Source organism: Gadus morhua, chromosome 4 (assembly GCF_902167405.1).
Source record: "Gadus morhua chromosome 4, gadMor3.0, whole genome shotgun sequence".
Lineage (NCBI taxonomy): Eukaryota > Metazoa > Chordata > Actinopteri > Gadiformes > Gadidae > Gadus > Gadus morhua.
The window spans coordinates 10,953,289-10,976,383 of record NC_044051.1 but is presented as its reverse complement, the minus strand read 5'-3'; the positions used below and the strand labels follow the sequence as shown (position 1 = coordinate 10,976,383).

At 39.7% G+C, this 23,095-nt stretch overlaps 2 protein-coding genes across 4 annotated transcripts; both read left to right on the top strand.

Annotated features, from left to right (window-relative positions):
* Positions 1-1,471: 1,471 nt before the first annotated feature.
* On the top strand, positions 1,472-18,466 carry syk (spleen tyrosine kinase). Of its 3 annotated transcripts, none has more exons than XM_030355471.1 (16): positions 1,472-1,618; positions 2,422-2,488; positions 7,399-7,444; positions 8,792-9,224; positions 9,659-9,819; positions 10,768-10,903; positions 12,522-12,603; positions 13,029-13,063; positions 13,754-13,822; positions 14,143-14,224; positions 14,424-14,589; positions 15,218-15,427; positions 15,873-16,062; positions 16,453-16,593; positions 16,748-16,860; positions 17,194-18,466. In XM_030355471.1, exons 2-16 carry the CDS (start codon positions 2,422-2,424, stop codon positions 17,264-17,266), a joined length of 2,004 nt encoding a protein of 667 aa, XP_030211331.1. In that variant the 5' UTR covers positions 1,472-1,618; the 3' UTR covers positions 17,267-18,466. The 3 variants fall into 3 exon arrangements, with proteins under 3 accessions (XP_030211331.1, XP_030211332.1, XP_030211333.1); XM_030355472.1 differs by having other exon boundaries at positions 1,478-1,618; positions 14,430-14,589; XM_030355473.1 differs by lacking the exons at positions 1,472-1,618; positions 2,422-2,488 and adding an exon at positions 5,093-5,342.
* A 444-nt stretch (positions 18,467-18,910) lies between these two features.
* Positions 18,911-21,410, top strand: reep5 (receptor accessory protein 5). The gene is made up of 5 exons (XM_030355474.1): positions 18,911-19,218; positions 19,474-19,567; positions 20,091-20,229; positions 20,587-20,755; positions 21,099-21,410. Exons 1-5 carry the CDS (start codon positions 19,101-19,103, stop codon positions 21,146-21,148), a joined length of 570 nt encoding a protein of 189 aa, XP_030211334.1. The 5' UTR covers positions 18,911-19,100; the 3' UTR covers positions 21,149-21,410.
* Positions 21,411-23,095: the final 1,685 nt, after the last annotated feature.

Below are 23,095 nucleotides of genomic sequence, written 5' to 3'. Positions count from 1 at the left end.
GCCAGCATAAGGGACAGCCTGCCCACTACCGGTCACATTAGTGCCAACACTCATCAGCCCCAACACACCCCTATCCATGTCACCGCCCCTGTGATGCACACTATGCAAATTCTTTGCAAAAAAGAAGTATGCGACCAATGCCATCTCCTTACATAGCTGTTGTTGTTGTGCTGGTGGTGTTGTGTCTTTAATAAACGACAACTTGAATCATATCACTCGTTAGGTTGTGAAGCCTTCCTCTGTGTATGACACGGTGGGTCACATGGTCCTTCTCACACTGGTTGTTGTGACTGTGAGTGAGTGAGTGAGTGAGTGAGTGAGTGAGTGAGTGAGTGAGTGAGTGAGTGAGTGTCTTGTCTGCATGATGGGAAGCATTGTGGACCCAGCTACCTGCATCAGTGCTTTCTGACTCAAGTGCTCACAAAACCATGCAGAAATGAACAAGCGCGTCCTGTGACTGTCTGCATGGTGCCGTCAGCATCCAGCCAGAATCCAACCCCAAGTGACCCATCAAGCTCGCCTGCCATGTGGCTTTTCCCATTGCCTATTGCAATGCCAAAAGCAGTTTTAGTGCAAGCCATCATCATTTAAAATAACAAAGTGTCATGAAATACATAAATACAGGCATTGTGGCAAATATGATTAGCCAACTTTGCTTACACTGCAGCAATCCGATCAATTGTAAATTGGACAGATGACTTGCATATTTGGCAAAAAAGGAATTACTGCAGAGGGTTTGCAGAGCATAAAAAAAGTGCTCAGATTTGAATTCATATGTCCTCTCTGGGGAGTTCATGCCATCCACAGCTTTTGGAGGAGCCGAGGAGGTTCAGTGAGGCAGAAACCCACTTGGCGTTGGCGTATGCAGCTGTATTGCAGGCAGAACTCCGGGCTATGCCAATGCTAGCAGATCTGCTCTTTTGTTGGCTTCATTTCGCAAAGTGGTGAGAGCACATTAAGATACAAGGCTTTGTGAGTGTTTTTTCAGATGCAAAGCAACATTTTACCCAGAATGAGCCATAATGAGGCTATGCGCATCGTGTGGTCCTCTAGCACCAGAGACAGAAGAGAATGCTCGATGGTGTTTTTAAGCAAAAGATACTCTGCCTTATTTTGATGTTTACACCACTATTCCTTCCAACCCAACTTCACATTTGAAGTAAAATTATACAATTATAATAAAAAATAAAAATAATAATATTGGCCTATTAAAAAAAAAAGAATTGACGGTAACAAGAAAACGAAATTTGAGTTCCGCGGTTTGTTCTTTATCACTCGTTTGCACCACACCAAGTTGAAGTAGGCCTAATAGATTATCCTGGTTTAGGAATTGGATTCTGCCATGACAAATATTAAGACTTCACGCTGTGAATTCGTTTTATTTGCCGTGGCTTTTAATTTGAAAAGAGTGAACGAGAGGTGATTTATTTCCCCTAGCTTTTCACGCAGGATAGCTGAAAACGCGCAACTCTACATTAACTGTTTAGTTGTCTTTAAGATTAGATCCAAGCGTTTGGGTACATGGAAGATACGATGACAGTGTACTTATTCAGCTATTGCCTGCTGGAAGAAGGAGATAGGTTAGCAGTGGGCTAATTGCAGCCTTGACAAAGCTAAGGTGAGTAGATCTTAAGGATTCATCCCATCCCCAATTACCTTTATTGAATGTTTGTTTTTTAACCTTGATTTAAAAAGTATACATATATCAGTAGGTATACCATGTACCCAGCCTTGTATTTGGAGACCTAGTTTTTCATGGGACATGCGAATAATGCACCAAAGGAAGATTCTTATCATCAGTGCATTGTGTAAACAGACCAGCCCATATGAGCTTATAGTGAGGGATGCGTCTTTAGTGGCACGTATGCACCACTTGGACTGGAGTGTTTCTTCCGATTACGATTAAATGCCTGAGATCCTTAATACACTTCTGGTACACAACACGACTCGATTCGGACCCTAACCAATCTCCCCGTATTTGGGGATTGCACATATATCGCATTGTTTAATTGTAATGAAAAGAGAGAAAACAATAGATGTTGTGTGGGAAAATCCACGTATTAAGTTACCAGTATTTGGGTCAGGAAAAGCATGACAATAAACTAGCCACCAGTTATGTATTGCGTAATGAGTGGAATTAATAACTGAACTTGAAGATATTACACGCAGATTGATTACTTCCACCCCACGCATGTTTATGCTGTCTATTGATGTGATCAATTATCTGGCTGTGTCTGATTGGATATTCTTTGAGTGGCCTCCAAAACACTTTTTAAACTTTAAAATACTGTTTCTCTCCAATAACTCATTATTTGATAACATTATTTATTTTATTGTTGATACAAGAATCATGTCCCACCTTTTTTTCTGGGGCATTTGAATTGTCCTGGCTCAAGTCATATTCTTTTTTTTTTTTTTCAGATGAAGAAGGATTGGACATGCCGTTGCCAGGTTATGACCAGCATACTTACAACATACCCCTACACAGGTGAGTACTGAGAAGTAAAAGTCCATTAGAATTTCGAAATTAACTGTAAATGTATATTATCTTTTATTATCAGCATAATGGAGGGTGATTCTAGACCAAGACACAATAACCCATTTATTAAAGCGACATACATTAATAAAGATGCAAAATACTGTCATAGAAATAACATTTCTCCACACTCATTTTGAGGCTCATTTCATGTTATGGACCATTTTCTAGGCTTGTCTGGTGAAGCAATCCTGTTGATCAAATTGTCGTCCTGCTTGGGTGTTGTGACCGTTGAAAGACAATTTGGATGACAAACTGCTGCTGATTTGGGTGCCGAACAATGGGTAGGCTGGCATCTCTGGAATGATGCATTTTCTAGAGAGCCTCAGGTGTGATGGTCAACAAACCAAAGGTCCAAATGGACAAAGTCACAAGCTACGGTGTGAGGAACAAATGAGAATTTAATAATAAGGTAGTAATCCCTCCTTAACCGGATGTTTGCTTTATTTACAGATATCACAAGATAATAACTTACCATTTACAATATGGAAATAAGTTGAGGGGCTACAGGAAATGCAGCCATCTGGTATGGCACGAAGGGTAACTCAGCGCTTTCAGAGTGAATTTGAGGGTTAAAAAGGCAGTGATGCATTTCATAGTTTGTTGCAGATCCTTCCTCATTATATTATGGCATTAACTGGCTGGGGACATTAATAGTTTTGAGAGAGACCCATATCAGGTAGCCCTTGGGCCTACTTAGAAGGGAGTGTTTGTATATGACCTTTCTGCAGCAACATGGTCTTCTAACTATGTTGATAAAGACTGGTGAAAGGCTATGGAACATCTGGGGTTAAATGTTGAGGAGCGTAGTATGCTATATGCTAACTGACATGCGAGGCGGGACCCCTTGTATGTGCCAACTTGAGAGGTTGTTGTAATGCTGGTGTTGTCCAGCAAGGGTCAGAGATGAGCATGCAGCAGTTGGCCTCAGAAATAGCATTGGAAATATATATAATGTGGCGGTGCACCTGCTCTGTTGATAAGATTGCTAAAGATTATTGCATGTACGGTTTATTTTGTTTCTCGTAAATCAATGTTCCAAAAAGTAACTGGAGTGGAAACCCAAGTATGTTTAAGTAAATCTTAAACATGTAATTTAATCCAAGACACTGCACCTTTAAGACGTTTCTGGGATTTGGGAGGTGTGTGTGTGTGTGTGTGTGTGTGTGTGTGTGTGTGTGTGTGTGTGTGTGTGTGTGTGTGTGTGTGTGTGTGTGTGTGTGTGTGTGTGTGTGTGTGTGTGAGTGGGGGTCATAGGAAATGCAGTTATACAATACGTGTTTTAATGTTCAATTAAGCTTTTTAGGGGAACATAGGTATTCTATTTATATTTGTTTTATTCCTAGAACTAAATACATTAATAGCAATAGAGCTTTCCGAGTATTAAATGATCACACTCAACACACTAAAGTCTTCAACAGAAGTGCTTTATTTTGCATATTTAGGATAGGTTGTGAGTTGAGGACGACCTCTATATCCCTGAGCGTCACAGGATTGGCCCCTGCTGTGATATAAGAGCAACCACTGTTCTGTTTTTGTAGGAGATAACGTAATGTAAGCCATGCTTTATCACTGCAGGGTTTGGCTGAGGAACAGTGGCCCTCATTGAGTCCATCTTAAAACCTCTGACCCACAGTCAACTTAGGGTCAACTTAATCCCATGGATGGGTTGTGCCTGGATTTATCAAGTGTGTTCTATCAAGCTATTGGGATGTTTGGCTTTGGTAAAAACATGCTTTTGAATGGTGTGGATTCTATGTATAGTTTTACTTTCCAATCCAAAATTTTTCGTCTGCAAATGTAACAAATATTCACTTGGGTGATGGTTACTGTTCATAAGGTTGTGGTGTTCAATGTTTTATTTAATTTCTTCAAACGTTTTATATAATTTATGCTCAGGGAAGGAAAGCTTTTGAGGAACTACTACCGGTCATTGTAGTTCAATGTGGAACTGGCGAAGCACTGATGTAGAGATTATTTTAACTCAAATTAAAACACTGACATATAAGCTTTCACAGTCGTCCTATTTTCAACGCCAGGATGTTGCACCATAGCATGTACCATTTAAAGTTACTCGGCTTTTGCACTTTTGTACTTTTAGTGTGTATGAATGTATGGCAAGATTAACTTGGACGTCAAGGTCAATAAAAGAAAGGTGTCAATAATGAACAATTACAAAAATAAAACAGATACATGCACAACATATTTTAAATAATTGAAATGTTATTTTTCATTAGTATTATTTATAAAATACATAGGATAATAACATAGCTCTTTCTCATGATCGTTTCTCGATGATACATATGAACATCATACATTTATGTAAATGATCAAATGTTTGTTATTTTGCTGTAAACAATCATTAACAATGTTAATAACCAATGAACATAACATAACCAACAAACAAAACCCTTTTTGTTGTTCTAAACATTTTCTCAGAACAGCAACCTTCTGGTGGTCATCGTTGCAGATAAAGAGGAAGTACAGACAAAATGGATGAAGGAAGTAGCTTAAAATAAGGAAGCCTTAAAACAATCCCCCTTAAAACAATTCCACAGCACTTTATAAACTGCATAACTTGCTATGAGTTGCAGTATTACAGAGGTTTTTCAGAAACTGGAATTGTTTGTCACATTCCAGGAATAAAGATTTTTCAATTCATATTTTCAGTAAAGGCTATTTGTTATGCAACAGAATGCAAAGTGACCTATTCACATCCTGTTCTGGTGGATGACAGTTAAGTGCAACAGTTAAGGACTGAAAGTGCACTACAAAGGAGTACCAGTGTCTGACAAGAAAGTACATAGTAAGTGAAGCAAACATTCTGGATTGTATTTATCTTATCTACGTTTGTTTAGTATACGTTAACTACAGTTAATTTAAAGTGTATGAATAACTGCAAGCAAAACAAGTGTAGTTATTTTAAATGTGGTAGCTATACATTTTATGACATTAATTTAGAATTCATTGTTCTTTAAAACTTTACTTATGAAAGTTTTTCTTACAATGATTTTGCATTGCCCATTGCTTGGTTTTCAGGTCTTTCTATGTTTTTAGTTGTTCTCCAAACATATTAAACATATTGGTTTTATATCTGCACTCAGATTTAATAATCATTAACTTTTGGCCCAATATGATTGAAACGTTAAGATATGTTCTTGTTAACTTTAAAAGACGCAAAATAGAACTGGTATATGGGGTTACATCTTACTCTCTTCTTCAATGGGGCTTACATTACACTTCCTAAAACATGTTTAGTTCTAGATTAACGTTAATGAATCCTCTTCGAAAATACACAAAATGATGCTTTGAGAAAATTAAATATGTATTTTCACTATTAGTTTCAGTTCTACACAATTATGTTAATTAAATATAGACCTCAATATAGCCAACTGAAGTAACAACCTAAATTCCACAAAAAAAGTTGAACATTTTATGAACATAATGTTATTGTATTATCTTATGAATATAGAATGGCGACTTATTAATTTACCAATGTATATGATGATCTTATATAATATTGTGCAATATGGATTGAGCTTGACTATAGAACACTTCAATATGCATTTGAAGTTGCAGTTATTCAATGTTTAGAAATAGTTTAAGGAAAAGTGTTCCAATGAATGTATATTATACTAAGTTACACTCAATTAGGGAATATTATACTAAGTTACACTCAATTAAGGTATCTTATACTAGGTTACATTCAATTAAGGTATCTTATACTAGGTTTCATTCAATTAAGGAATATTATACTAGGATACAAACATATTCTACAAACATAAAGTGCTTTTACCTATTTGCAATACATAGTTATTATGAAGTGTAATTTTCATAACAGAAATAATTGTGTCAGTGCTACAGTATCAAGAATATATTTTTGTGAAACATATATTTTGATTTGAGTCTTGGGTGATAAGTTAGAGTTGCCAGCTTCTAAATTATATTAATAGTTAAATAATTCAATGGCTTTCCTGTTGTAGTAGATGCTGAAATATCATAATCCATGATATTGTTTTGTTTCAGAATCCATATCAATAAGGTACAGTGAAAGCAGAGGGAATAGTATCAGGGCAGACTAGTGAGTGGAAACCGGTAGTTGTTGTCACTACCATTGTTTTGTTGTGTTGCTGATTCATGAAGCAAACGAAAATGTCTATATTCGGCTGATTTTGTTTTCTTCTCATCTAGTTATAAGAACATGTGACTCATGTTTTAAGACGTGATGTGGTAACCCAGGAGCATCGTTGATGGTTGTGGCTTATGTTACTAAGTGTAAAAGAAATTAAGTCATGGCTCCATGACGCTATCAACCCTAAACGTTAATCGCTGCTGTGGGATGCACTAACAGGAATTAGGAGTTTATTTTTAACCAAATGATTGAATGATACATTATGAATTACTGTCCCTCAGAAAGAGCAAGGGTGCATGTAGATTCAGGATTTTGACCGTGTTTTTATCGAACACTGTTTGGCAATTAATAGAGCTGATGCCCCTTTGGCGGGCAATGGAAGCTAATACATACTGAGTGTATGTAAATCCAATTACAATAAATATGAATACTAATGCACTGGAATGTCTCCCTTGCTTGATAAAAAAAACATGTAGAAATTACCAAACAATTCAAGTGTCTTTACCCAAAAGTAAATGAGGACCAGGAAGGAAACATAAATCCTGATTTAATTTCTTTTTTTTCTTGTCTAAACTGGTCTTCCAATAACATAAACCCTATGTAAACCTTTGAGCCAACCATGTATTCAACAATGTCAGGGAGTACAGCTTGTGATGTCTCTTGATCCGCTGAAACAAATCGCTGGATGTTAACTTGAAATGACACTTCCTATTTTTATTCCACTTGATAGGTCAAAGGCAATTTATCGAGTGGAGTCCATTGAAAACAGCTAAAAGGTACAGTTAGAATTTTAATTGTATCATGTCAATCTTTAAAATTGTTTTCGTAAGGGAAAATACATTTTGGATCCTTATTAAGCTTTATCAGTCTATAGCTTGTCAACATTTTGACAACAGAACAGTTGTCAATAACTGTTCTGTGCATATCTGTACCACTCCCTTCATTGCTAGTTTTCAGGTCGGTCAGATAGATAGCTTCATTAGATGTATCTGTTATTTAGTTAAAGGGGACCTATTATACCAGCCGGTGTGAGTGTGATTAGCCGTAAACAAGCCGTTTTGGAAATCTGCCTCTTCTGACATCACAAGTTGTCTTGTCGACCTAGATGTTTGTTGGATAGAAGAGCAACGTTTGCAAGAGACCACTGGGTAGGCAGATAGACTGATCTATCCAGCACACATCTAGGTGGACACGACCACTTGTGATGTCAAAATAGGCCGATTTTAAAAACGGCTTGTAAAGGCTAATCACACTCACACCCGGTGGTATAATTAAGCAATAGATCACGCCAGGCTGTGGTATGTGCTCATTATACCACTGTTAAGGGCGTGGTCCGGCCCCGACGCGCAGCGGAGGGCCGGCGACCCCCTTCACAGTGGTATAATGAGCACATGCCACTGACTGAAGTGATCTATTGCTTTTATACAACGGTTACTATTATGGCGAAACGAAAGTCATAGACACACTACATTTAAAAAGAAACCAAGAAAGTCAAAATAGCCGTTTAATTAAAGAATACAAAAAAGTAGTCCATCCTGGCTGCCGCTATGCATAGACGGTCGCTATGCAACACACTTTAGCGTCCCTCCGAGAGAAGGCTCCGATAGAGCGGTTCGCCGGCAATTTATCCTATGGAGCAGTTCACTCGCCGTGTGCCTAAGCTTTCGTCAGTCTCTCCATCGCCTTGCTCACTCCCGGAGTAACAACATTTACACGCTCTCCATCATCCAACATATGTTTTACTTTGTAACTGTTTCTACTTCCAGGCGCGGAGGGATATGCAAACTTTCACAAAATGATCGGGCGTCATAGCAGTTATGTATACGCTCATTATACAACAGTTGGGAACCAATCAGATCGCTGGATTTAGGTCCCCCGTTGTATAATATGTCACCTCTAACGGTTATCAGTCAAAAGATTGTCAACATGCTGTTCTGTAGATATCGGTACGGTACCATTCCCTTCATTGCTCGTTGTCAGGCGGGTCAAATAGATGGCTTCATTAGATGCATCCGTTATTTAGTTCAGACGACGACATCTTTATCCAATCCTGGTGGGTTTGTTAAATAGATAGAATCATTTCGACGCATCCGTGACAACATCTTTATCCAATCACGGTACAGGAGGGATTCGGGGACTACGTCCATCGCCAAAATGGCCGACAACGTGAGCTCCCTGCCCTTCTTCTACGGCAACATCACCCGGGAGGAGGCGGAGGGTTACCTACGCCAGGGAGGCATGTCCAACGGCTCCTACCTCCTGAGGCAGAGCCGCAACTACCTGGGCGGCTTCGCGCTCTCCGTGTCCCACGTGCACAAGTGCTACCACTACACCATCGAGCAGGAGGCGGGCAACACGTACGCCATCATCGGGGGCAAGAGCCACCGGGGCCCCGTGGACGTCATCGACTACCACTCCCAGGAGACGGACGGCCTGGTGTGCCTGCTGAAGAAGCCCTGCAACCGGCCCAAGAACATGCAGCCCAAGGCGGGGCCCTTTGAGGACCTCAAGGAGAAGCTGATCCGCGAGTACGTCCGGCAGACTTGGAACCTTTCGGTGGGTCTGTCGGTTGAACTTGACTCCTAACCACTGATACAGGATTTTGCTTTGGAGTTTTTTTTGTAATTTGTCCGGCAGTCATGCTTATTGTTGATTTGTTATTTGTTATTTGTATATATATATATATATATATATATGTATGTATGTATGTATGTATGTATGTATGTATGTATGTGTATATATATATATATATATATATATATATATATATGTGTATGTATATATATATGTATATTTGTGTGTGTGTGTGTGTGTGTGTGTTTGTTTGTGTGTGTTCGTGCGTGCGTGCCTGCTTGCGTGAGTGCGTGCAGGCGTGTGTGCGTACGTGAGCGTGTGTGGTTTTGGTAAATGAATCTGTATAGGTACATGTGAATAACCTTAGTATGGCTCCTTCATAACAATGAAGTTATGTTTGCGTCTTTGTTTCACAGGAGACGGAGCTGGAACAAGCCATCATCAGCCAGAGGCCTCAGCTGGAGAAGCTCATCGCCACCACGGCCCATGAGAAGATGCCCTGGTTCCACGGCAAGATCTCCCGGGAAGACTCTGAGCCCCTGCTGCAGAACGGACCCCGCATCAACGGAAGATTCCTGTAGGTTGTTGGGCAGTCTAGCATCCACCTGCCCTCATTGGTCGACCACGTTGTCACTCAATTTACTCGAAGTGTGGTGCATCCCAGTGTTATAAATAGGTTGTGGGTAGGATTCAGGAGTTGTAAAGCAAGGAATCAGTAGATAGTGGAAGAGGGGACGATTTTTTAGCTAAACAGAAAAATTCCCTCACTTAAAGCGGTAATTTCTCACAAATTACACTAAAATAATCGCTTTTTTTAAATCTTACACTGGCAAAATCCAACAGAACCTAACAGCATGAAAGGTTACTGAATTCCCCCCTGTGTAACACAATGATAAACATTCAATTAGAAATACAACTACTATCGAAACCTTCCTCCTATCCTCCTCCCTTATAAACATTGCCTTTTCACTCAGCCGTGTGTTTTATCAGATGGCGGGAGCATTCTTCGCTTCTAGTAAACGAACTGAAGGCTGAGACTTACGTGATTGGTCTCAGACGAGTAGACGCAGCAGCGAGCTGTGGTTTCCGCTGTAACTTCCTGAACTAGCCAGAGGCCTAGCGAGGGTAGACAGTATATGGTGGGGCGAATGCTGTCTACACATGGGAGAGCAGATACAGATACAGTCCGTATAGGCGCTGTATACTTATATCTAAAGTATATTGTGCATTTTTGGCAATGTATTTAATAAAGTGTTATATATATATTTTTTTTTTTTTATGGATGATATGATAATTTATATATTAGATCATATATATGTATATATATATATTGCTAAAAATTCCAAAGATACTATAGATGCATGCATACAGAGCCTATACAGACATATGTATATCTGCTCTCCCATGTATATCTGCTTTCCCATGTGTACCCTCTAGGTGTGTTTAGTGTGTGTGTGTGTATAGTGTGTATATATATATATATATAAATATGTCCACTGAGGTCTTTCTCCCTTTCCTTCTGTAGAATCCGTCAGAGGGATGCCAGTTCGTACGCCCTGTGCCTGTTACATGAAGGGCAGGCCATGCACTATCGCATCGACAAAGACTCGTCTGCCAAACTCTCCATACCAGAAGGCCGGAAATTTGACACACTGTGGCAGGTAGGCATGCAACGTTCGGGGGATTGCACACACTGCCCCAACTTACGCCAACACTCGACCTTCATCGACACCTTGATCCAATCATGCCAAGATGCACTGTCAGATGTGGATTCCCACATTGGATATTTTTTGCTTTTTCCACTGTTGTTTAGCATTATGTACTGGAACATGTGCTTCAGCTCTGGTATTAGGTTTCCACTGTTAACTAAAGCATGGCAATGCCGGATTTAAGCCTTTGGACGCAATTGGACAGACCTGCAACCAATCATAGCAATAAAACCACATCAGTGTGCCACATCAGCGGCAGCCATCTTGGGTGGTTTATAAAAATGGCTGTCTGGAGTTGATTCCTTCTCTGATTCAATGGTATGGTATGTATGGAATCAATACCAAATGAAACTGACACACAAAAATACTTTGTACTTCCATGGTCTTTGACACCCCGAATGAAGTAATCTGAACAAAGGAATCAAACACAGATTGGATACATGTAGGCTTTTAATGTGAGCAATTTGGAGAAATACAAATGATATAAATCGAAAGTAACAAATCCTCTCTTTCTGCAATCAACTGTGGTTTACCAGTAACTTCTTTAAATATTTAGGTTCCTCTTCAAGTACTTTATGTTGCTTTTGTAACATTTTATGATTCAGCACAAATAGTATGTAAAAAAATATATTTCTAGTCAGCATCGACAAAAAATTGCTCTGAATAGTCCCCAATGTGTTGGTATCCATTTGAAAAATTCTTATATAATCAAATCAAAAATTCACCTAAATCGCCACATACGGCTATCATTAGGTGGATACCATTAATAGTGCAAATTTTCAGATCTGTACCATTTTAAGAAAGCCCTTAATTCTCTTGTGAAATGTGTGCTTGGAGTTTTCTTGATGTTGCGTGCTTATCAATCGACATTTTCACCATGTGAATGAGGCTTTGTGCAGTTCAGGAAAGTCAGTGGCTCAACGGGATAATGCTGTGTACTGGTGATCCTTAGGTTGAGAGTTAGAATCATGATTAGAGCATTATGAACAAGCTGAACATGACCTGTCATTGCCACTCATTTAAGAAACACAACATTGAACAGCACCTGAAATTCATCAGGCAATCAACATTTCGGCTCATTAGTTTCCAAGAATCGGACTGCCAAGACACAGTATGGCATTAAGGGGAACTTCTTCGTCAATCATTTTTCCTTCATAAATAACTCTGTCATACTTGTATTACTTTCGTGTGTTCTTGACTGCAAATGTTTAATTTCAGGTATATGCTTTGAAGAAAGCCCTTAATTCACTTGAGAAATGTGTGATTGGTGTTTTCTGGATGTTTTGTGCTTATGAATAGACATTTTGAGCATGTGAATGAGGCTGCAGTTCAGGTTTATAAGTGGAACATCTTTCCTTAAATATGACAATTACATGTTATATTTATATATCTTCCATTAGTGTGTTCTTGTCTTTGATTTTGCTTTAATTTTAATCACCGCTTGTGGTTATATTTATTATTTGTCAAATTTAAATTAGACATATTTCAATAACAAAACGATACCAATAGACGATAATGCTCAAGCTTCGACGGGGCATAATGCTCTCACTGATATGAACTCTGTCCACAGCTGGTGGAGCACTATTCCTACAAACCAGATGGCCTTTTGTGTGTCCTGACCCAGCCCTGTTCACGAGGGGACGGAGACTTTGGTAAATAAAAATATAGATACCCTGAATCAAGAAACACGGCAATTTATCTTGGTATTTTCTGTCTAAGACACATGGACAAAGGATTGTACCTACATTAACACCCACGTTCATCAGTAACATACACAAATATACACAATTTACACAAATATTATAATATATCTTTGTTCTATACAGGGAATGGGTTAACCTAGCAATTGTAAGTGCTTGGTTCTTGTTTCTATAAATATCTTTACTGTACCGTCAGCAATATATTTTTGTTTCTCTTTCTTCTGACAAATGTACTGATTGTAAGTCGTCCTTCTGGATAAAAGCACCTGCTAAATGTCCTAAATGTAAAGGTAAATGTATAATATATGTATGCATAATGTATATATAATATATATATATCCAAAAATATAATCAATCAAATATCTTTACATTTATAGATAATATAGCACCGTCTCTGCCACAAGATCACCCTGTAAGTAAACACAGCACAACACAATGTACGCAATGGATTATGTGTGTGTTTGAAAGTGGGGCAAACTAAGCCATTGCATGAGTAAGAAACGCCCTTTCAAGTAAGTGTTGAAAGTGTAAGTAAGAAGCAGAGAGGGGGGGGGGGGGGGAAACAACACACGACTGTCCCCCGAGGGGGGCCAGTGTGTGGCATGAGTGTTGTGTGTTATTTCACCAACAGTGGTGGGGGCGGGCAGATAGCCTGACAGGAAGTGGTAGTGGGAGGGGCACCTGCACATCTGGAGCTCCTCTTCATGAAGTTGTAAACAATGAACACATTGTCCCCGGCCTTGTACCTGAACAAGTGGGATCTCTTTGGTATCAGGTGTTATCCCTGTCGATTGATCCCAAAATCGACTGCCTACCAAGTTCTCAATTAAATGTGAAAATATACATTTAATTATGTAATGAAGAAAGCTGCAAAACGCTATGAGATAGAGGAGGATTTATGGGTTGATTAATGCTCTCAGGAAGATGAAGAAAGAATTGGTTATGTAAACTGCTGAATATCAGCACATACATTTTAGTGACTGTTTGTTGTTCAAAAGATGTACACATTGGTTTTAATACCTAAAGACTTCTCTTGGTGACCACGCCCTTCATAATAACATCCAAAGGTTAACCTAATCTTCTGTGAACATCTGCTCCCCAGGGGGGGGCAGCCAGTGGATTTTTCTCCAGACTCAAAAATTACTCTGTTCCCATTCCTGGAAAAAAAAAGGTGCGTCAACACGACTGTCGTATTACAATTGTGCGCAAACATCACAAAGTGTTACTTTTTAAACTAATCCCATTGGCAGACTTTCTTGGCTCTTCTTGTATTCATGCTGAATAGACTATTTGTATCAGTAAATACTGTATGAGATGGTCAGGCAGAAGTTGCGGACTACCGTTAAATTGAATCAGTTTATTTGAAGTTACAAAAATCTAAATATTCAAGGAAAAATCTGTTCAATGATCTGTTGGCACTTTGTTTGTGCTATTTCCGATGCGTTTTTCTGCCATTTTGACACTTTATCAATATCTTTGATACACTGACAGATTTGGGGAGGATCACGCAACAACACAACAGACAATCTTAATCCTTACGAAGCTAACATACCTCATTATGGATCGAGCAAAGGTAATTAGTGCGCCTTGTTCCTTTCTTAAAGACTTCAGGTGAAATACTTAAATTCTAGATTTAATAACTAAATTGTTTATATCATAATAATAAAAAATATTATTTTTATTATTATTTGATAGTAATATAATATAATTGAGCTTGGCAGCTAAAGGACCTATCGGCTGCTAACACCCCCCCCCCCCCCCTGTGTGTGTGGGCCCAGAGGCCATGCCTATGGACACGGAGGTGTACGAGAGCCCCTACGCAGACCCTGATGAGCTGAGGAACTCGGTGGTGCTGCGGGAACACCTCATCCTGGAGGACGGAGAGCTGGGTTCCGGGAACTTTGGAACCGTTCTGAAGGGCACCTACAAGATGAAGAAGTGTGTAGTCGCATTTCTCGCTCGCTCACTCACTCACTCACTCACTCACTCACTCACTCACTCACTCACTCACTCACTCACTCACTCACTCACTCACTCACTCACTCACTCACTCACTCACTCACTCACTCACTCACTCACTCACTCACCCACCCACCAACCCATTCTTACGCTCTCTCTCTCTCTCGCTCTCTCTCGCTCTCTCTCTCTCTCTCTCTCTCTCGAGCTCACACACACAGATTTATATAGCAATTTCACATTCAAAAACACAAATACAATAGTAAACATTATCAAATATCAAATATTAAGACACATTAAAACATTCAACATTCTCCTGGCTTCACTAAAGCCTCCATAACCAATATCATTTGTCAGAATCAATTTGTTGGGCAGATTCCTCCTAAGAGCATTTCACCTGAAAAGTAGGCGTCTACTCACGTCTTTCCTTTTTCAGTTCAAATCTCATAAATCCAAACAGCCCACAGACTGTGCTACGCAACAGAGAGTCAGGAAGATTTCCCATTGTACAAGTAAACCTACTGTTCACCTGGGATACATGCATGTCGAACACACAACAACGCATCATCCCTTCCACCTCCTGACTCGAACACTTGCTCCACCACTCCAGGGCCCAGAAGCAGGTCGCGGTGAAGATCCTGAAGAACAGCGACAACGACGGGGCGATGCGTGACGAGATGCTGCGGGAGGCCAACCTCATGCAGCAGCTTGACAACCCCTACATCGTCCGCATGATCGGCATCTGCGAGTCGGAGAACCTCATGCTGGTCATGGAGCTGGCTGACCTGGGCCCGCTCAACAAGTTCCTCCAGAAGAACAGGCATGTTTTCAATTCAATTTTATTTGTACAGCCCTTAATCAACATTAAAGTTTCAAAGGGCTTAACAGGCCAAAGAGTTTCCTCTATTCGTCCCTTTCGTAAACTTTTTGAGTTAAATATGGATTTGAATGTGTGTTCGTACCTCATCCTTTTACCACGGTTTAATACCCAGGGCAAGCAGGAGTAAATTGAACTTGAGTGACATATCGACAAACGAAGCCTGGACCTGATATAAGATAAGATAGATGGTACTTTATTACTCCTCGAAGGGAAATATGGGCTTTACAGCAGAAAGTACAGGATGGTAGTAACATTTTAAATATTAGAAATTAAAAACAAAAATTCAAGAAAGAAAATACAGAAGATAAGTCCACACGCAATAGTAGCAGAGATAAAGAGTGAAAAACAAATGATAAAGGTGGTACTGTGGATTTGTCCTCTACAGATATTTAAGCGTGAAGAACATCACTGAGTTGGTGCACCAGGTGTCCATGGGCATGAAGTACCTGGAGGAGAACAACTTTGTCCACAGGGATCTGGCGGCCAGGAACGTGCTGCTGGTCACACAGCACTATGCGAAGATCAGTGACTTTGGCTTGTCCAAAGCTCTCACCGAGGAGGAGAATTACTATAAGGTGATGACTCAGTTGTTGAAAGATGGTGCTTTTTGGCTTTGGCTTTGGCTCACACACTCAAGCCTGATACACAGTTCTGCTAATAGTTCTAGTTCTTAACGTGTTAAGGAAGCGGAAGAGTGTTTCCGACCAGGAAATGTACATTAACCAATAAGCAATTCCAAAAAACACAATCGCAAGACAGATTCTGCTCCCTTGGAAAAAGTTGAAAATGTAAAACGTTAATTTGAAAAATAAGTTCAATAATAATTGACTGCTGAAAAGCAGTTGGGATAACTGAAAATATAGATCTTGACTGCAACTGTGTTTGTGAAGAACACTGGTGCCTTTTCGTGTGCAATTCTTTTGCAGATTTTGTGTACCTTATTGTTTTTTGTGTTTCTCCTTCAGTCTAAAGGTCATGGGAAGTGGCCTGTGAAGTGGTACGCACCAGAATGTATGAACTACCTGAAATTTTCTTCAAAAAGTGACGTATGGAGTTTCGGGGTCTTGATGTGGGAGGCCTTTTCACTCGGGCAAAAACCCTACAAGGTAAACATCGTTCTCTATTGAGAATCTAAATTAACTCACTGATTGGAAGCACTTTCAATACAAGTAGTATCGCGGCAACACCAGTGAAAGGTGTGCTGCTGCATTGTGGGAAACGGCTATTAATGGGAATGGGACTAATGGATGTTATGCACAGGGGATGAAAGGGAATGAAGTCATGCAGATGATTGATAGTGGCAGGCGCATGGAGCCTCCAGCCAACTGTCCAGACGAGATGTATGACCTCATGAAGAAGTGCTGGATATTCAAGTAAGAAATCTGATATTTTCTTCATTTCAGGGTTACACTGATTGTAATACATTTATTCGTATATTGCTTCTCAAAAGCACTTAACACGATGTAAAAGACAAAATACAGGAGAAAATGTAAAAAAAAGAAAATGTAAATAAATAAATTATTAAATCATTTGAAAGCAATACAAACTGAAGAAGAAAGAGGGGATGAGGGGTGTGGGGTTAGCTGATAAAAGACAATTTAAAAAAGTGATTGTGAATTTTAGTGATGTTTCGCTGGAACATATTAGAAGAGGCATATTACCGCTATAATTGTTTGTGTAATATGTATGCTGTTTTTTTTCTAAAGGTTTGAGGAAAGGCCTGGATTTGCAGTGGTTGAGCCAAGACTAAGAGATTTCTACTATGACATTGCCCAGTGATGGTTTCATATCATCCTCTACTGGTACACGAATAAACAAAGGAACATGCATTGCCGAAGAGGAACTGTTAGTAACCCCCTATAAAATAAATTCCAAATGCTCGTCTGTATATATGCTCTTACCTTTTATATGTAGTTTTACAGGGAAACCATGTTTGATTGCTTTGTTATGGGTCATTTGAGGCATTCATATATGCGCTAATACTATGTTGGAATGCAACACTTTGGATGAACTTCGAATGAAGTAGTCTAGACCTATATTTGTCCCATAGTTGGTACTTTGATATTAAAGCATGAATCTCAATGTATCAACTATGGGACAAATATATATAAGGAGATCTTATTAACTAATGCTTCCTTTCAAACTAACTAAATGTAAGAAAAATTAAGCATGTGCCTTTTATGCGTGTTTGAAGTTTAGAAAAGTAGGCTATACAAGTCCACGGGCAAAGATGGCCATAGGCGTGTGCTTGAAATTGTTATATAAACAGTAATTAGGACGAAAATGTGTATGCCATATATGTCTATCTATAGTCAATAAAGTATTCTGCCTAAAGGTAGGGTAGACGATTTGGAGAAGCTAGCCAAAGCGGGATACATTTTGAAGTATCCAACCGAAGATACCAACCCCTCCTCAGGTCGCATTTATGCAGTATCTCACGAGAGGGAGTGCTGTTGTACTGAATATCAGCACGGCTGTGATTTGGTCATAGGTTCGAGGCCACAGGCCGGCAGCCAGGGTTATTTCCTTAACTTCGTACTCTTCTGATGACCATTATTAATTTAAATCAAATGTTATTTCAGGAAAAATGTCCATCTTTGCGGTGCAAAGTTTGTTGCTATCTGATTCTAAATTACATAAAGATCTTTAATAATAGTAACGGTTATTAAAACACCTGCAAAGCGGAGTGAACATGTATAGTTAATAGTCCCAGTGCTGTTATACTCTATATCAGCACTCAGGATGCTTCTCGTCCAATCTCATTACTTGGTCGGAACTAACTGTTGTATAAACAGTACCCTACAAAAACTAGCTTTAGCAAGGTCTGCCTAGCCTTGGGCAATGCAGTCTCGCAGGTAGCGATGACCAGCCATGCAACAGATACAGGATTTTTGTATATTTTTTTGTCACTGCATTTGATTTATTGTGTATTTAATCAAATATGAAAAAAATGCTTCTAAAATAAATTGCCTACCCCTCCTTTGATTTTATTTACTCAGCCCTGCTGCTCCTCCCCTTTGTATTAACGCAGTCATTCAATATTGCTTGACATGAAACATAGGTTTACACTTGAACCCCACGTTTTGCCTTGGGCATATAATGTTTACAGCGATGTCTAATCAGATATGCTATTTAAATGATGAGATTCATATATAAACTCTTTAACATATCCTACCATCGAACTTAGATGTAGCCAATTATGTTACTACTAAACTACTTCCTCGTTTGGATTTTGTTGTTATAACAAACACTTTACAAATCAGAAATTCTAAATTGCAAGTTATCCATAACGATGAAATACCCCAATCCCATCATCAGCTCGTTGTAACAACGTGATCATGTTTTGCTGTATCCCCGATCAACACGTTTCAAAGTACCAAGGCGTGTCGCGGGGTTCAGAAAGCTTGTACGTGTTGGCGTAACTCGTGGGGAGGTGGACCATATTTCTACGTAGCCTGTTATTAAGGGTGTGTCTTCTGCGGGCACACTGTTACGTGACGTACATCTCTGTGTGAGAGACCCATGGTGCCAGCTGAGCTCAACGTAGCAGTCTCATGGTCGCCGCCGCCGCACACGGATTCATCTATTAGCTGTTATTGAGGGAAACGCAGCCATGGCAGCGGGCATAAAACAACGCTTCGAGAAATTTCTCAACGAGAAGAATTTAATGACGGATGTTTTGGCCAAGATTGAACAAAGAACAGGAGTCAGCAGAGTCTACATCTCGCTCGGTGAGTGTACAAAAACGATATGAAATGGAAAAAAACAAGGGGGAAGAAAGTATAGGCCCGCGGCGTGAGGGCGAAAGACATGCTTTGTCACACGGAAGAGACCGATTCCGACAGGAAACAGCAGTTGACATGCAACGATGAACGGTCTTAAAAATTTGACAGATGAGTTATTTATGAAGGTTTATATCGAGGCTGCTTTAAGGCTACGTATATCAGTGGCTCAATGACTTGACGATCTGCCATCATGTGTTCCAGGGATCGTCGCAGTCGTCGCGATTTACTTGGTCATCGGCTACGGAGCCTCGCTCCTGTGCAATCTCATCGGGTTTGCTTATCCAGCCTACATATCGTAAGTATGCTATGTGTTGTTGACTCAAGCAGGCCCAGTTCAGCCCTTCATATCAACATCTTCTTTCATCACACCGCCCTCAGTTCACACACGCGTACACACGCACATTGTGCTCTACTGAATAAATGATGCTTAAAAATATTTGAACCTCAAATAGCATCATAGCTGTGTTGATCGGACTTCCTGGTATAAAACAAAGGTATTCCTTATAACTGCATTTGATTTATTGCAGTATCTGAACGTTGTCTAAGTTACTGCGAACACGTCCTGAATAAAATGTAATTTGATACAACAGATGTGTAGGCTATACGCCTCGCCTACTAGTGCTGTTAGGTTAAAGTCGACGGGTCCATCGCTCTGTTCAAGATAAAAACTAGGCTACTGTCGAAAGGATGCGTTACCAGAAAAGGACCACACCTTATCATTCAGAGGATGTCACATGTCTAAAAAATATGAAACATGGACATTCATCTAAGTCTCTTCGATTAACTCTTCCTCTTTTGTGACTTCTCTTTAATTTCAGGATCAAGGCCATTGAAAGTGCAACAAAGGAGGATGATACCAAATGGCTGACTTACTGGGTGGTTTACGGAGTCTTCAGTGTGGCCGAGTTCTTTGGTGATATTTTCCTCTCCTGGTTTCCATTCTACTATATGGGAAAGGTATTGGTTGTACTCAGCACCTGACTTGACATCATTTTTGTACTGTGTAGTTAATTGGAAGGTGCACACACACACACAGCACTGACAAACGTCATCACCATGTCATTTAGTGTTGAGTTGTCGTCACCGGATTTGAGAGGTGTTGTTGCCCAGGATTCGGACATCGTTGCGAGAGAAGACTGTGCCAAATAGTACTTTCAGTCAAATCTCTAGTAACCATAACAATTAAAAACAATGATAGCAACCCATGCACCACTGCCTGTAAACAATAACTTAACGGGATGCTATCCATTTCTATTTCCTATAATTAAATGGAATAAGGTTTTGTATCTAAAGTGATTCTCCCCTCCTCCCCAGTGTGCGTTCTTGGTTTGGTGCATGGCTCCCACTCCCTCCAATGGATCTGTGCTGATCTACACTCGCATCATCAGGCCTTTCTTCCTGAAGAACGAAACCAGGATCGACGACGCCATGAAGAACATCCACGACAAGGCGACCGAAGCTGCTGACAAATTTAAGGATGAGGGTAAGTAGCAGATTGGAGCTCTCTGCTTAACTTTTCACATTTAGATCTTCAATGACTAATCGGTTCATCTTCTTCTGCTTCTCTTTTAAACTCACTTGTTAATGGGATAGGAATATGATATTGCGTAATCATTTGAATGCCAAATTATTTTTTGGGTTTGAGTTTGATATGGATGTTTCTCCCTGACCAGAATTACGCTAGAACAAGATGAATATAGTTGGGCTATTGATTGGATACAGGAGGGAAATTATAAGTAATGAAAAGAGGCAGTCATGTTCCTAGTGCATGTGATCTCGGAGGCTAAAACTTGCATTGACTGTCATATCTGTGATCTGTCTCACAGCCAAAAAAGCTACCGCAAACCTCATCTTTGAAGAGAAGAAGGCTTCCTAGAAGTGGAGTTCCTATATCCGCAGTGGCGTCTGAAGAGATGACTGACTGTGCTACAACAAGATATATGTTGCCTTGGAATTGTTTAAATTATACTGGAATGTAACTTTGGCCATATTTCATAAAGCTACACTAATGGTCAAGATATTCAAATATTTAGTAAGGTTTTTAACAAGACAATTGGGTATGACTCATTTGAAGGCCAAAGAGTAATCTGCTGTCAGAACCTGCTTTGTGAATGTCAATAAAAACCTTTCTGACTTAAGCTTCTTTCTATGACTTGCACTTTTTCCCTCCTGCTATTCTTAGTCCTCTCTTTTTGAATATATTTGCATCCTTTTTTGTTTATCAGATACATTGGTATATAAAGGACAAATATAGACCATCAACAAAGTATTATATTTGTATGTATATTGTCTCACACATTTCCAACGTAGAGCTTCAAGTTCTGAGAATAGCCTCAGTGAATGGCACCATATTAGCCCAGTCCATTTGATCTTTTTGGTTGCAGTGGAGTTTTGCGATGCTTGCTATTTATCACGTATGGTGTTCATTGAACCTCTAGAGATCTGGCTCAGTGTGGTTCACTTGTTTATATGCTGTGGTTCTGATACACTCCCTGTGTTTTGCATACTTTGGTTTGAATTTCTTCAGAAAACATAGGGGATGAGAAATGGCAGTTAAATGTTCCCAGTGTCTCACAAACGGGTCTAAATCTCTGATCCAAAGTTTTTATTTTTAAATCTCGTACATCTCATCAAAGGTCCCTCATTACCTCTGCTCGTGCTAGTCCTCAGGTATGCTGTCTGGCCCAATAGAAACGTTCCTTTAACCATAGCCCCTGCTGTGTGATGGATGTTGATATCTGACTTAATCTCATTGACTAAGCATTGGTAACTAAGCAGGACTTTCTGTGTCTCCTTGTTTTCTCTCGCTGTTTACCGTACTAGTATGATATCCTGCTACACAGTTGTGCAAAGTAATCCGTGCATCTGCAAATAATCCTGTGTTAATCGGTTTCAGATCAGTTCTGCGTGACCACACTGGCTTTCGTATTTACCGCCTTGACTGGTAATCTTCACTGTGAGGCTCATACACTGGTCGAACTGGTTTATATATTTCAATGTTTAGCCTCTCTCTCTTGTTGCGGTTTCTACTAGCCTTCTTTTTGCATATGTGTGCTCAATTTCTGGTTAGTGCAGGCGTTTTGCGGTCTTGGTTCCACATTCATCTGCTTTATGAGTTTCTAGTAAACATACAATGCTTCACACATGCTAATTCTCTTGGACCTCGTCTGACAATTGCCTCCTGTTCAGCAGTTGTAATCGTAGGCTGGGTTTGTTGTTGAACAAGTCGTGTTATTCGACATGGATTGAAAACGTGCCAAGGGTGGCTCCAGCTCGTGGTAAATATACGTTTTAGTGGGTGAGAGTATACAGACTTGCAATTTCAAAGCAATTGCAATTAGTCCATTAATTAATTTATTCTATTTAATCCTTTTTTAATTGATCGCTTATGTTCCTGCTTGTTTATATGGTGATATATATATATATATATCTATCTTCATTGTTATTGTCTTAATGTATGCACCTTAATCACCAAGCCAAATTCCTGGTTGGTGTAAAACTCTTCTTGGCAATTAAATCCTTTGATTCTAAATCCTTTCTGATCTTGGTAACAAATTGTTCAGCCAAATCTATTTTTCTTTCCAGAAACCATGCAATGTATGGCCATTCTTTGTTCATAAATTGCCACCAATATATATGTTGTGTTACTGATGGATGTAGAACCTAGTTATTTACCCTAGATTTTCACGCAGATAAATGTATGTTATGTCACTATCACCGGATGAGGTTACAGAATGGTGATTGAATCTGGCTCACTGATGAAAGCCCTTGAACATGCAGTTCAAGGGTTACGAACTGGGTATCAGTGACTAACTGCATCGTC

Coding starts and splice junctions, on each gene's coding strand:
- syk (XM_030355471.1), top strand. CDS start 2,422: ATGAAGAAGGATTGGACATGCCGTTGCCAGGTTATGACCAGCATACTT. Junction 9,820..10,767: donor CGCATCAACGGAAGATTCCT/GTAGGTTGTTGG, acceptor TTCCTTCTGTAG/AATCCGTCAGAGGGATGCCA. Junction 12,604..13,028: donor ACGAGGGGACGGAGACTTTG/GTAAATAAAAAT, acceptor TTACATTTATAG/ATAATATAGCACCGTCTCTG.
- reep5 (XM_030355474.1), top strand. CDS start 19,101: ATGGCAGCGGGCATAAAACAACGCTTCGAGAAATTTCTCAACGAGAAG. Junction 19,219..19,473: donor CAGAGTCTACATCTCGCTCG/GTGAGTGTACAA, acceptor CATGTGTTCCAG/GGATCGTCGCAGTCGTCGCG. Junction 19,568..20,090: donor GCTTATCCAGCCTACATATC/GTAAGTATGCTA, acceptor CTTTAATTTCAG/GATCAAGGCCATTGAAAGTG.